General features: G+C 35.0%; 2 protein-coding genes across 2 annotated transcripts; both read right to left on the reverse strand.

Moving 5' to 3' along the window:
* Nucleotides 1–219: 219 nt before the first annotated feature.
* LOC149178846 (putative pectinesterase 11) lies at nt 220–2217 on the reverse strand. The gene is made up of 5 exons (XM_089422252.1): nt 1988–2217; nt 1252–1423; nt 849–1037; nt 522–757; nt 220–415 (listed from the first exon to the last, which is right to left on the reverse strand). Exons 1-5 carry the CDS (start codon nt 2215–2217, stop codon nt 220–222), a joined length of 1023 nt encoding a protein of 340 aa, XP_089278378.1.
* Nucleotides 2218–11414: 9197 nt separating this feature from the next.
* LOC149178847 (putative pectinesterase 11) lies at nt 11415–13489 on the reverse strand. Its single transcript, XM_089422254.1, has 5 exons — nt 13260–13489; nt 12475–12646; nt 12044–12232; nt 11717–11952; nt 11415–11610 (listed from the first exon to the last, which is right to left on the reverse strand). The coding sequence occupies exons 1-5, from the start codon at nt 13487–13489 to the stop codon at nt 11415–11417; spliced, it is 1023 nt and encodes a 340-aa protein (XP_089278380.1).
* Nucleotides 13490–15336: the final 1847 nt, after the last annotated feature.

Genomic DNA, 15336 nt, shown 5'->3' on the forward strand with positions numbered 1-15336 from the left:
TCGATTCGCATTCTCCAGTGTGTATGTACACATTCAAATCAAATTTAACCCCGATATAAATGATTGACCAATTTCTACAAAGCCATTGGCCGGTGGGCCACTTCGCTCTTCGCAATCTTTGATTGCCCGAGACCACAGAGAGCTTAACCCATAAATATCAACTTCTCATTCTGGAATGATCTAGGATTTGTTAGAAACAGATAATTGTGGAATGATACTTCAGCCTTGCTGTGGAGGCAAATTGGTAGCTCTCTGGACGTTAGATGGCATATTTTTTATCCAATTATCCCCATCAATGAAACTCCTGCTCAAAAAGGGTGCAGCCTCCTCATCACTTAGTTCACGAGACCATGAAACTCTTCCTTTATTTGTTGCACCAGGTCCAGAACATTTGTACAGCCCATAAACCACAGTGCTGCACATAAACAATGAAGAACAATTATATTATTAGAACATGATTCTGCTAATCCATGCATAGACGTATGTATTTAATTTGCTGAGATGTGACAGCAGTAGCTTACGATTCTCTGGTGGGATCGTTCCAGTTATCCCATCCCTCTGGGAAGATCATGTCGGCAATGTAAGTGAAAGCAAACACTACTCTCGAGTAACGTCCCCATGCCCTGCCGAGGTACATTAACCCACCCCCTGTAATCTTGCAATTTAGAAAGGTGTAGCCCGTGTTTTCACCCGGAGTGGATCTCCTCTGAGCAGTAATTGCGCCATTTAACTCAGGGATCGTATGCAGATGGCATCTCTGCGAATAAGCGACCACCAGGATTGTTTATCAGCTGTGAACTCTGTGACAGAAAATCAATGAAAAAACATTTTATTTATATGTAGTTTACCTCGTAGAGAGATTGTCCATCACCGCATATGAAATCGGCTGCACCTTCAATGAAACAGTTACTAAAGTAATGTTTCCCGCTCTCATCCAACACAGTGTCTTGGTAGCCCAGAAAACGACATCCGTAAAACGCGGAGCGATCTACCGAAATCCTCAGCGCAACAGCTTGATCGCCCGGACCATATGAATTCTGCGCCACAGCCATATACTTTTAAATAATCTCAACTTTCAAAACTACGCCATAACAACTTATATTATGATTAAATAATCTCAACTTTCATGATTATGACATAAAAACTTATTTAGTGTAAACTTAAGCCAGCGAAAAGTTCTTTCACGTTTTTCAATCAAATTTCCAATCTGTAACCTAGTTATCTTCATGTCAATCAAATTTCAAGAAATACCTGGATTGTGATATATCTGGCGATGAAATCCGAAGCGAACACAGACACCGTTGCGCAGTAATATGTACCGCCAGTCGATCTGGCACTATCATTCCAAGTGATGACGGTGTTATTGGCGCCGGAGCCACTCAGAATGATAAATGGTTTCTCTTCAGGAATCGTCACTTTCTCGCTGCTCACAATAAGGCACTAACATTTCAGTTTTTCATCCTAAAAACCTTGTTTCTGCACATAATTTAAACTTCAACTATATTTTTCGATCAAGGTGATATTTATCTTCAGAAAACGATTGATGAGAAATAGTTTTCCAGAATTGATCTGGAATCTATCCGCCACAAGAGTGAAGTTCATGCATGTGTTTGCTTTCAGATTAGGTCAAATAATCCCATTATTTAACCATAATTTCTGAATGGATCATGAGCATAAAACGGAGGAAAAAATGGATTTCATTTTTGTTTTTTTCTAAATGGGCTAGTGATTTTGTTTTAATGAGGTGATATACTTGTTAATTTTTTTAATGAGGTGATATAATTGTTAACTAGATGGTGATTTATGGTGGTTTAAAATGAGTGTTTTTGAAAACAAAATATAGAAAAATCAACTACAGATAAAAAGAAATTGGAACCCAAATGACTGCTTAAATGTATGCCGCATACAAGCATCCGTTCTCTCGTAAATCTATAACATTTCGAGTCATATTTTTCAAAGAAACTCAGCGGGTTCATCAGTTACTCACTTATAAATGCCGGGTTTGACAAGAATTAAGATCGAGTTCGTGTTGTTGGCTGGAACTGCATTGATGGCGTCCTGCACTGTTGTAAAATCGCCATTGCCCTTTTCCTTGGCTACCACTATAACTCTGCCCGCTATATCATTCAGTTTTCGAGGCGATCTGCTATTCAATTCCCTCATATTCTTCTCTCCACGACTGGCGTGCATAGCATGGCGTTGAGATAACGTACGCATAGAACAGGAAGGTTGAAGACAAAAGAGATGGAGCGATGCAAGAAACAAACCGATAACGGCCAATCTGTTGGCGTTAGACATCATGGAATTTTATAACAACCGCACCAGATCGAGGCGAGAGTTGCAAGGAAAATTGATAATATTCCGCAAAACACGTAGTTAGATGGGAACTGAAACATTGCATGAGAGATCCAGTACGGATGAATGGTATATATAAGCAGAAGGCAAAGTATAATCAGGCGAGACGCACCGAAGGAATCAATCGCCGCCGGAGAGACGATGACAGCGCAAGCCAGAGGTTGCTTTCTCAGGAGTAGTTTGACACGTGGAGGAGGCGGGTTTGTGCGCTCTCCGCCGAATAGCGTGGCCAACAATCTTCTCGTTAAAAGCTTAATTAAAATGTGATTTCCATCGCCCCATTTGAAGTAACCTTTGTTTTCGAGTAGCCGTCTTAGCTTTGCATTTAAATTGTTAATGAATTTACGACGATAGCTTTGGAGTTTTAAAACTGTGATCACATATCCATAATACTGTTGACTTTGTTGTATTAATTCATAACGACTCTTTCATACGGCCATCCCTCTATCGAAGACGGGTATTATTTTTAGTTAGTTTAGGGTTGTCCATCCCTTCTTTCATGGACATATTATTTTTAATTAGTTTGTAGATTTCTAGATATTTTAGAAATTTTTAAAAATTAAAATAAAATTAATTATTTAATTTTAATGTTGTGGGGTAGTGTATTTTCCCATCTCCATTTCCACGTCACTTATTATTTTGATTAATTTTATTTTTTTGAAAATTATTTTATCTCTTAGTCTTAGAGTTAGAGTGGGTTAATACAACAATGCTATATTTTAAGTTTTTGTGATCTATAATGTAATAACCAAGTTGACGTTTAGAAAGTACGGGTTAAGATATTAGTTAATTAATTAATTAATTAATATATTTTTAATTTCCAATTAAAAATTAGTTGTTATAAACTAACCATTAATTGTTTATATAAATGTTTATCTATTTATTAATAATACAAAATTATTATTATTATTTTATATATATAAAATAATCAAATAAGAAATTATTAATGATATTAAATTATTATGTACTAATCCTATTTCATATCATAAATAACAAATAAATTAATAAATAAAATGATAAAAACATATATATATTATTTGTAACCAAATAAGGAATAATATTGAAGAATTATTGATATTAACAACCAGTTTTTTATTTTTAAAACAAATTAATATTACAAATTAACTCTATCCCTATTCAGAAATAATATTATATATATATATATATATATATATATATATATATATATAATTATTTAAGCAGTTGTCTATAATGAGACTTTTTGGAAGCCTTTCCGGTGGGTTTTTCCGGTCAAAATCTGGCAGCAATTTATTGGAATGGCAAGTTTGATAGCTAGTTTCTGCACAATCAAGTCGTCCCAGGGGTTTTTCAGGGTGCTGAATCCAAATATGCAGTTAAAAAACCATTTTAACTGCAACAAATCAAGATTTAACCTCAATTTCTTCCGCCGGATTCCGTCACCGGAATCTCCAAAAAGTCGCATTATAGACAACTCCATTATTTAAAAAAGATAATCAAGGTAAAATAGCTGGAATTTAGCTTTTACTTAGTTTCCGCTCATCCTTATTCAGATTGACAACATGTTTCTCAATCTCAATAGCCTCTCTTAGCTTCCTATGGTGGAAATGATCAACCCTAGCAATGACCTTTGCATCTTCAATGAAAACATGGTGCTTATATTTTTGAGCATGCTCAGCAAGAGCTGATGAGCGAGATCGGTTGTGCCTAATGTCAGCGGCATGTTCCTAGATTCTTTGTTTAATAGAGTGGGCAGTTTCCTCAATGTAGGGAACACCACACGAACATAGGATCAAGTAGACGCCTTTCATGTCCTTGGGGTCAATAGGGTCATCCTTATTCTCTATGATGGCAAACCTCCTTTTGCTATCTTATCTTGTGAATCAAGGCTTTGCTCTCTAAAATTTATGGTGTGCTCAGACTCCTTCCCTGTCGCTAGTTGGATTATTGTCTTGGTTGTCTAGAAGTGTTGGGTCTATGCTTGGAGGAAAGTTTGTAGAAAGATGGCATGATCCTTGACCTTTTCTAGAGATTGGGTTACTTACTTCTAGAAATGAAGTGGTAGTGACCTGATCTTGCATGAAAGATCATTCAACCTCTGAGTCCATAAGGAACAATCACTCACATGGGATGTTGGATTTTGGAACATAGAGAAAGCCTGGGCATGCAGAGACTTCATGCCACAAGCCGTTGTGAAATTTGCAGGGGTTGAAGGTGGAAGTATTTTGTGGCGCTACCTTGTAGTCAACGTGTGAGAATTTTTTTTGAATTCTTTCGAATCCATCACAATGAGTATTTAGAATCAACATTTCGAGCTAGCAATTGTTAGCCGGTTACAAGTTTATCTCTCTATTCATGTTCTTTATTGTTATGGCTCTGAGTTCTTATGGTATAAGTCCGATGGTTTCCTTTTAAATTTTTTGAAGGTTAAATGTGACCTACTCTTTGGTGTTTCCTAGTGAGAGGGTGTCTGTGCCTGGAGGTGTTCGTCTATGTATTTGGTTTATTACCCTTCTATTCTTGTTGGCTTGGACCTTCCTGAATTTTATGTATCTCTTCTCTTTTCTTTTCTTTTGTCTTGTTTAGTTTCAATCACCTCAGTTCAAGTCTGTTGTAAGACAATTTCCTTTCTTGGTTTTTTCCCTATTGGTGTAAAATGCCCCAATAACTTATGCATAGTCATAGGGGTACTAGTGGTAGAGGTCTGCAAGGTTGGTTGTGTGCCTAGGACTAGACCAAAGAAGCCACAACTATATTTCACTCAACTACTCCTCTTGAAATTCACAAATAAATTCACCAACTTAAAACCCTCACCACCAATGACTCTCAGGAATATTACGATTATGAAATCCTAGAGGAAGTAGCCAATTAGGTTCTTGACCCTAGTCATATGAGGGGAAGGCAAAGTCAATATATGAACTCCATCACCCTTCATTAGGAGATGAAAACTCTTTTGGGCCGAGTCTTGAAAGAGAAGCACGAAGACCGTAATGATATCATCTCTTCCTTGAAGGAAGTCAAACAGGTGCAACAATATTAGTGCTCATGTTTTGCTAGCTTGGATGATCAATTCTCTCACTTAAAAATTCATCTTCAATGTGAGCTCATCCACTCTACTCCTACCAATACAAGTTCATAGGACCCTACTCTAGTGACCTCTTCAGGCTCTTGATCACATATTTTTCTTCTCTATGTAAATCAACCTTTGATAGTTCTAGTTGTTTCCAATATAAGAAATACTTTATTTTGATACTTGTTATTAAATTATCAGTCAATATATATGGTTTTCCTCATGGTATATTTAGACCAATAATAGTATGAACGATGTTGATTGAGACGATGTATTTTGAAATTTTGAGGTAATGCAAAATTAACTTACAAAAAAAAAATTAACTTTACATTGTGTAATTTCTAAAATCTATAATCAAATTAAAATCAACACTTTCTAAATAATCTCCTAAATCTTCAATCTTAAGAGAGAAGTAATACTCATTTCCATTCAAAATTTGTTTACACAATATCATAGGAAATTCTTTATATGACACATTTGTATGAACTAATCATCATATGGACATACGTTGAAATTTAGTCCGAATTTGGTTTGCAATTTCAATTTCAATCATTTGGTTCAAGGCCTGTAGAGTCTCAAGTGTACATTTATCCATAATTGGAAGTACAATATAGGCATGTTTAGATCCTTGCCACTCACCAAAATGATGAAAAAAATACAGAAAGGGCGGGAATTTTAAGTAAATTATAAGCCACTCCTACTTCATGACCTCCTAGGATAATTTCAAGTCTCATTATCCTAGACTAAGTAGACTACTCCAGTTGTTGGGATGCCATCATAATCAGTGGGTGAAAATTTTGGGGGACAGCTAACATTCAAGTGTCCTCCAAATAAGTTTTGAAGATCTTTACTTGGGTTGGATACCTCTCTAGGATTTTTCTCCCAAATGATCAACAAAATTATTAGGCCTCTTTCTGGAGAAGCCTTAGGGCAAGTGTTTTTGCGTAATGAGAGTGGATTGGAATCCCAATTGTATAACTATCCACTTGCAAAAGTGGTTGTGTGCCAAAATGTAGATCATCTTGTGATTCCTACCCCCCCCCTCCCCCAAGAAAAATACATGGTTAAAGGAAGAAAATCCCATCAAAGGAAACCAGCCATGACAAAGGGAATCTTATCTCAATAGATGATGGGTCTTAGAGGGAGGAATAGAAGGATAAGTAAACATGATAGTCTATGTTTTTGCAACTTCTTTTGAGCACTTAAAGACACCAATCCCGGTAGTGGGGTTGCTTGATTTCGATCCTCTCACTAAACATTAGAGGGGTGGGGGATCGACCCAAATAGTTAGCCCTCAAGAAATTGTTGTTGTCATATTATAAGTCGAGTATCCTTTTGTTGCAAGAAAAAATGTGTATTGGGGGGAAATTGGTTGATTTTATTTCTTCACTTTTAGTTAGTTGGAATTTTAGTATTGTGGACTCTATAGGTCTCTCTAGAGGTATTTTGATAGCCTGGAATCCAAAGATATGTGACATATCCACTTCTTTGCAACCATTTGAAATTGTATTAGAAGGCTACACCAGGTTGGATCAATTTCATTTCAAGATGATGAATTGTTACGGTCCTTACCAGAATCGTCAATTTTTTTGGGAACAAACAAAAGGATTAAATTTGTTGTCAGATTCTTTATGTATTGTTGGATGAGACCTGAACTTTATCACCTCAAGTCGGGAACGTTGGGGAGTTCATTCAATACCAAACCCATTAGCCTAGTATTTTATTACATTATTGGAAGAACTAGGGTTGGTCGACATTGAACCAATGTCGATATGCCCAATGTGGTAAAATAAGAGAGCAGGATATGAAGGAATCACAAGAAGGTTGGATCATTTTCTAGTGGTCGATCACGTACTGGGAACATTGAGGCATTATAGAAGCTGGATAAGTGAATTTTTTGAAGGAATGTCAGATCATGCCCCCATTTTCTTATAACTAGGGAAGAAAGAAAATATAAAGGCGTCGTTCGAATTCAACTCTCACTGGATCAAAGAAATTTCTTTCTCCAATCTAGTTAGATCCAGTTGGGTGTCCTTTGATTTGTCTAATGTAGAATCCGCAATTGAACACTTCATTCATAACCTAAAGAAGTTAAAACAAGAGGTCATCATATGGGATCAAGATCAACAAAAAAGAGAAAAGAAGGAGATCAATGAGATGGAGGCTCGAATCACCCAATTGTATAGAGCTTGACCATCTAGAATACTTTCAGAGGAGGAACTGGAAAAAGTTTGAATTTTGAAAGGGAACGAAAAGGCACTAATGGATGAGAAAGAAGCAACTTGGTGGCTTCGAATCTAAGCCCTCTGGCTTGAACAAGGGGACAAGTATTTTCATAAGTTCGCAAAGCACCAAAGGGTAACCAACACGATATGGGAGATGACTATGGATGATGGCTCTCTTATTTATTCACAAGCGGGTTTGAGTAACTTGGCTCTCAGTTTCTTCCAAAAATGATTTAAGGAGCCAAAGTTTCCCAAGATTGAAGCACAATTTATCGTAAACTTGTTCACATATTGTTTAATAATGACTCTATTGATGTTCTGAAGAAACCAGTTATTGAGAAGGAAGTTCTACTAGTTCTTAAAAAAGCCAAGAAGGAAAATATCCCGAACCTAATGGATGGATTATGGAATTTTATTTAGATTTATTCGACAATATAGCTTAGGATCTAGTCATCATCATTGAAGAAATTATAGTGGGAGGAAGAATCTTGGGGACTCTCAATGCCACTTTCATAGCATTAATTCCAAAGAAGACCAATTCACTACCTTTCGTGGAGTTTCACCCGATATCTTTATGTAATTTCCTATACAAGTTGAATTCAAAAATTCTAGCTCACTATTTGAAGGAACACCTATCAAAAGGTATATCTAAAGAATAATTTTTTTTAACAAATAGATAGATCCTATATCTTATTGGATCAGCACAAAAACTTCAAATTATGAAAGTCAAGAAACTCTTAGGGTTAGTAATGAAATTAGATCTAGTTAAAGCTTATGGTAGAGTTAATTGGGTCTTCCAAAGACTAGTGTAGCTACAAATTGGGTTGCCTCTTGATATTACTGAATTAATAATGGGATGTGTCACTTCGAAAAAATTTGTGGTACTTGTCAATGGCATTCCAACTCAATTTTTTAACTCTTCTAGAGGAATTTGATAAAGATGTTAACAATCACATTTTTTGTCCTTATTGGTGGTAGAAGGCTTAAGTGTTATGCTCAAGTAGGTATCAAGGGAAGGGAGAATCAAAGGTATACAAGTATCCACACTGATCAAACTCATAAATCTTTTTTTTTAGGGCATTTGCTTATTTGGACATGGCTCGATCGAAGAATGGAAAAGTATTTGAAACATAATTGTACTATAATTGAGTGGTTTCTTAGTCTAATTAAACAATTTCTAATCTACGTTGTAGTTGATTGCTCTATAGTCACTCAATAATTCACATTGTTCCTTCTCCTGTGCAATCTCTTATCTTGGTAAAAAGACCCTTTAAAAGTGAAGGTACTAAAAAACTAAAAAAATTAAGTTAATGAAAAAACCAACATATTCTTTTTATTTATAATTTTTCACATTTTCTCACTTAACAGTGTTGTTGTTGTTTTTTTTTTTTTTTTTCTTTTTTTTTCTATTTCCAAATTAACTTATAAGTACTACCAACCATTTGTTGGTTTAAATCCATTTCATATTCAATATCCCAAAAAAGGATTATTGTTTGAATAACATTAATTTAGATTATGCGAAACAAAGTGAAATAAGATAAAATTTAAAAGGGAGAGAAGTTATAAGTTTAATATCTGTGAACTAGATGATGTAAAACACAGTTGCAAAATGGCTAGGATGAGGGAAACTCGTTATGGAAAATATGTACACAGTTGCAAATTGGCTAGGATGAGTTGCAAAATGGCTAGGATGAGGGAAACTCGTTATGGAAAATATGTACACAGTTGCAAATTGGCTAGGATGAGAGGCTAGGATGAGAGAAACTCGTTATGGAAAATATGTAGCCTATTTCTAGAAATTCTATTACAAATAATTAAAATGATTTTTTTTTCGAAAAAAATTGGAATTGGTTATGCGTTTGGTTGTAGGCCATCCAATATTTAATTGTGAAAGCATAAATATATAAAAAATTCAAAATTTAGAAGATTATTTTAATGTTTGAAAATATTATCTTAAAACTATTGAGATATAAAACTATTATAATGTATAGTAATATTGGTGTAGGAGGTCGATGATGGCTATTCCTTATATGAATAAAAAAATTGTGAAAAGTTAGGTGACAAAACTAAATTTATTTAGAACTATATTTTTATTCATTTATTATATAAATTTTAGTTATAGTTTTTTTCCTATCATATAGTATAATTAAGAGAATTTCATTAACTGAAAATATAACTAGTTTTGGTCTTTATTATTGTACTCATTTCAATATGTGTTTTATATAACAAACAAAAGAAGAAAAGGAAAAAAAAATATTGTTATTAAAGCATGGGTTTCATACTTCTTATTGATGGTATTCTATATAAAAACATATTCTTTATGCTTCTAGGTTTGTTAGCTCTTAAGATTTATTGTCATGAGTCAAGAGTCAACATTATGTTTATAAGACTCGTTCTAGCAAAAAAAAAATTGAGACTAGAAAGTGAAACTCCAAAAGTACAAGTGGACCCTAGCAACTTCAAGTCGACCTAAAGGGGAATTTGACCCCTTGGAAAGGCTATATAAAGGAGTAGTTTGACCTCATTTAGCACTCACTCACCAAGAAGTTCCATTTCATGAGAAAAAAGTTTGATCTAGGGAAAGAAGAGACAAGTAAGGAGGAAAGGTCTAGAAGACAAAAGGAATCCAAGAAGACAACGCAAAATCCCTTTTTTGGGCCCTCTCTCTCTCACACACACACATGCAAAAACTAGGGTTTACCCACCTACATAAGAGGTCGAAATTGTAGTTCCTACGAAAAAGTGCAATCTCTTGTTGCTGGAAAGAATAATTACCCTATAGTAACATCAATGACCTTGGTTGGAGCTGTCTTGCTCAAGGAAGGTCTTTAACGAGAGGTTGGATTAGGGTTTTTGCAGCAAAGTTACAGTGTGCCGAAGTCGCAAGTAGAAGAAGCTAGAAGGTCGAAGTTGCAGTTTGAAGTTGGTTGGTGTTGGATCAAGGAAGGACTTATTGGAGGGGTTGACTTGGTACTTGGAGAAGGAATTGGTCTAGGATTGGGTCTTTGTTGTCTCATTGAATGCAGATTCTTAAAAAAAAAAAAAAAAAATTCCGAATTTTTTTTTTTTAATTTTACTTGACTAGACCCCATTTGTACCCTTTGTTATTACTATTTCGTTCTTAATATTTGTTTAATGAAATATCTAACAAAAATAATAAAATTCACAAGGAAAATTGTATAATAAACTGCCACCTTTGAATTTTCCAACATCATTGAGGTGCAGCAAGCATTCACTTGAGTTTTAGGATTTCACTCTGCCCCGCCATCATTCATCATTGACATTAATGAAATGATTAGTTTAAAGTGCTATACTATACCATATAAGTTCGTAATTCTAACCATTGTGTTTGTTTGGGCTAAAAGCATACATAGTGCACACTATTTCAGTTCATCTCACCAGCTTCACAAAAAATCATTCGCAAATAGTAGACTACCATTGTGGACTCCTTCTACTACCATTGTGGACTCCTTTTGAAGGCAGTCACACTTAATTTTAATTTCCGAACATTCAGGAAACACATTGCATTGCGAAATTGCAGACGATGAAATAAATTTTAGACAACTTATATCGATTCGCATTCTCCAGTGGGTATGTACACATTCAAATTTAACCCCGATATAAATGATTGACCAAATTCTACAAAGTCATTGGCCGCTGGGCCACTTCGCTCTTCGCAATCTTTGATTGCCCGAGACCAGAGTGAGCTTAACCCATAAATATCAACTTCTCATTCTGGAATGATCTAGGATTTGTTACAAAACAGAGAATTGTGGAATGATACTTCAGCCTTGCTGTGGAGGCAAATTGGTAGCTCTCTGGACGTTAGATGGCATATTTTTGATCCAATTATCCCCATCAATGAAACTCCTGCTCAAAAAGGGTGCAGCCTCCTCATCACTTAGTTCATGAGACCATGAAACTCTTCCTTTATTTGTTGCACCAGGTCCAGAACATTTGTACAGCCCATAAACCACAGTGCTGCACATAAACAATGAAGAACAATTATATTATTAGAACATGATTCTGCTAATCCATGCATAAACGTATGTATTTAATTTGCTGAGATGTGACAGCAGTAGCTTACGATTCTCTGGTGGGATCGTTCCAATTATCCCAACCCTCTGGGAAGATAATGTCGGCAATGTAAGTGAAAGCAAACACTACTCTCGAGTAACGTCCCCATGCCCTGCCGAGGTACATTAACCCACCCCCTGTAATCTTGCAATTTAGAAAGGTGTAGCCCGTGTTTTCACCCGGAGTGGATCTCCTCTGAGCAGTAATTGCGCCATTTAACTCAGGGATCGTATGCAGATGGCATCTCTGCGAATAAGCGACCACCAGGATTGTTTATCAGCTGTGAACTCTGTGACAGAAAATCAATGAAAAAACATTTTATTTATATGTAGTTTACCTCGTAGAGAGATTGTCCATCACCGCATATGAAATCGGCTGCACCTTCAATGAAACAGTTACTAAAGTAATGTTTCCCGCTCTCATCCAAGACAGTGTCTTGGTAGCCCAGAAAACGACATCCGTAAAACGCAGAGCGATCTCCCGAAATCCTTAGCGCAACAGCTTGATCGCCCGGACCATATGAATTCTGCGCCACAGCCCTATACTTTTAAATAATCTCAACTTTCAAAACTATGCCATAACAACTTATATTATGATTAAATAATCTCAACTTTCATGACTATGACATAACAACTTATTTAGTGTAGACAGCAGAATTTGGAGTATTGAAAATTTAACTTAAGCAAGCGAAAAGTTCTTTCACGTTTTTCCATCAAATTTCCAATCTGTAACCTAGTTATCTTCATGTCAATCAAATTTCCGAAATACCTGGATTGTGATATATCTAGCGATGAAATCCGAAGCGAACACAGACACCGTTGCGCAGTAATATGTACCGCCAGTCGATCTGGCAGTATCATTCCAAGTGATGACGGTGTTATTGGCGCCGGAGCCACTCAGAATGATAAATGGTTTCTCTTCAGGAATCGTCACTTTCTCGCTGCTCACAATAAGGCACTAACATTTCAGTTTCTCATCCTAAAAACCTTGTTTCTGCACATAATTTAAACTTCAACTATATTTTTCTATCAAGGTGATATTTATCTTCAGAAAACGATTGATGAGAAATAGTTTTCCAGAATTGATCTGGAATCTATCCGCCACAAGAAGTGAAGTTCATGCATGTGTTTGCTTTCAGATTAGGTCGGATAATCCCATTATTTATACCATAATTTCTGAATGGATCATGAGCATAAAACAGAGGAAAAAATGGATTTCATTTTTGTTTTTTTCTAAATGGGCTAGTGATTTTGTTTTAATGAGGTGATATACTTGTTAATTTTTTTATGAGGTGACATAATTGTTAACTAGACGATTTTTTTAATGAGGTGATATAATTGTTAACTAGATGGTGATTTATGGTGGTTTAAAATGAGTGTTTTTGAAAAAAAAAAAAATCTAAAATATAGAAAAATCAACTACAGATAAAAAGAAATTGGAACCCAAATGACTGCTTAAATGTATGCCGCATACAAGCATCCGTTCTCTGGTAAATCTATAACATTTCGAGTCATATTTTTCAAAGAAACTCAGCGGGTTCATCAGTTACTTACTTATAAATGCCGGGTTTGACAAGAATTAAGATCGAGTTCGTGTTGTTGGCTGGAACTGCATTGATGGCGTCCTGCACTGTTGTAAAATCGCCATTGCCCTTTTCCTTGGCTACCACTATAACTCTGCCCGCTATATCGTTCAGTTTTCGAGGCGATCTGCTATTCAATTCCCTCATATTCTTCTCTCCACGACTGTCGTGCATAGCATGGCGTTGAGATAACGTACGCATAGAACAGGAAGGTTGAAGACAAAAGAGATGGAGCGATGCAAGAAACAAACCGATAACGGCCAATCTGTTGGCGTTAGACATCATGGAATTATATAACAACCGCACCAGATCGAGGCGAGATTTGCAAGGAAAATTGATAATATTCCGCAAAACACGTAGTTAGATGGGAAGTGAAACATTGCATGAGAGATCCAGTACGGATGAATGGTATATATAAGCAGAAGGCAAAGTATAATCAGGCGAGACACGCCGAAGGAATCAATCGCCGCCGGAGAGACCATGACAACGCAAGCCAGAGGTTGCTTTCTCAGTAGTTTGACACGTGGAGGAGGCGGGTTTGTGCGCTCTCCGCCGAATAGCGTGGCCAACAATCTTCTCGTTAAAAGCTTAATTAAAATGTGATTTCCATCACCCCATTTGAAGTAACCTTTGTTTTGGAGTAGCCGTCTTAGCGTTGAATTTCAATTGTTAATGAATTTACGAGGATAGCTTTGGAGTTTTAAAATTGTGATCACATATCCATAATACTGTTGACTTTGTTGTATTAATTCATAACCACTCTTTCATACGGCCATCCCTCTATCGAAGACGGGTATTATTTTTAGTTAGTATAGGGTTGTCCATCCCTTCTTTCATGGACATATTATTTTTAATCAGTTTGTAGATTTCTAGATATTTTAGAAATTTTTAAAAATTAAAATAAAATTAATTATTTAATTTTAATGTTGTGGGGTAGTGTATTTTCCCATCTCTATTTCCACGTCACTTATTATTTTGATTAATTTTATTTTTTTGAAAATTATTTTATCTCTTAGTCATAGAATTAGAGTGGGTTAATACAACAATGCTATATTTTAAGCTTTTGTTAGTCATAGAATTAGAGTGGGTTAATACAACAATGCTATATTTTAAGCTTTTGTGATCCATAATGTAGTAAGCAAGTTGACGTTTAAAAACTACGAATTAAGATATTAGTTAATTAATTAATAAATTAATATATTATTAATTTTTAATTTCCAATTAAAAATTAGTTGTTATAAACTAACCATTAATTGTTTATATAAATATTTACCTATTTATTAATAATACAAAATTATTATTATTATTTATATATATATATATAAAATAATCAAATAAGAAATTATTAATGATATTAAATTATTATGTACTAATCCTATTTCATATCATAAATAACAAATAAATTAATAAATAAAATGATAAAAACATAAATATATATATATATCTATATATATATATATATATATATATATATATATATATATATATATATATATATTATTTGTAATCAAATAAGGAATAATATTGAAGAATTATTGATATTAAGCACCAATTTTTTATTTTTAAAACAAATTAATATTACAAATTAACTCTATCCGTATTCAGAAATAATATTTACTAATTATATATATATAATTATTTAAAAAAAGATAATCAAGGTAAAACAGCTGGAATTTAGTTTTTACTTAGTTTCCACTCATCCCTATTGAGATTGACAACATGTTTCTCAATCTCAATAGCCTCTCTTAGCTTCCTATGGTGGAAATGATTAACCCTAGCAATGACCTTTGCATCCTCAATGAAAACATGGTCCTTTGCATTCTCAATGAAAACATGGTGCTTATATTTTTTTAGCATGCTCAACAAGAGCTGATGAGCGAGATTGGTTGTGCCTAATGTCAGCGGCATGTTCCTAGATTCTTTGTTTAATAGAGCGGGCAGTTTCCCCAATGTAGGGAACACCACACAAACATGGGATCGAGTAGACGCCTTTCATGTCCTTGGGGTCAATAAGGTCATCTTTATTCTCTATGATGGCAAACCTCCTT

This window comes from Pinus tabuliformis, chromosome 4_1, assembly GCF_031772625.1.
Source record: "Pinus tabuliformis cultivar Carrire ecotype Pingquan chromosome 4_1, CPIR1, whole genome shotgun sequence".
Classification (NCBI taxonomy): Eukaryota; Viridiplantae; Streptophyta; class Pinopsida; order Pinales; family Pinaceae; genus Pinus; species Pinus tabuliformis.

What these genes read in the sequence shown, in the direction of transcription:
- LOC149178846 (XM_089422252.1), bottom strand. Translation starts at nt 2,217, where the DNA reads ATGCGTACGTTATCTCAACGCCATGCTATGCACGCCAGTCGTGGAGAG. An exon ending in ATGGACAATCTCTCTACGAG is followed by an intron (nt 758 to 848) that starts GTAAACTACATA and finishes GCTTATTCGCAG; the next exon opens with AGATGCCATCTGCATACGAT. An exon ending in AACGATCCCACCAGAGAATC is followed by an intron (nt 416 to 521) that starts GTAAGCTACTGC and finishes GTTTATGTGCAG; the next exon opens with CACTGTGGTTTATGGGCTGT.
- LOC149178847 (XM_089422254.1), bottom strand. Translation starts at nt 13,489, where the DNA reads ATGCGTACGTTATCTCAACGCCATGCTATGCACGACAGTCGTGGAGAG. An exon ending in CTAGATATATCACAATCCAG is followed by an intron (nt 12,233 to 12,474) that starts GTATTTCGGAAA and finishes GCTGTGGCGCAG; the next exon opens with AATTCATATGGTCCGGGCGA. An exon ending in AACGATCCCACCAGAGAATC is followed by an intron (nt 11,611 to 11,716) that starts GTAAGCTACTGC and finishes GTTTATGTGCAG; the next exon opens with CACTGTGGTTTATGGGCTGT.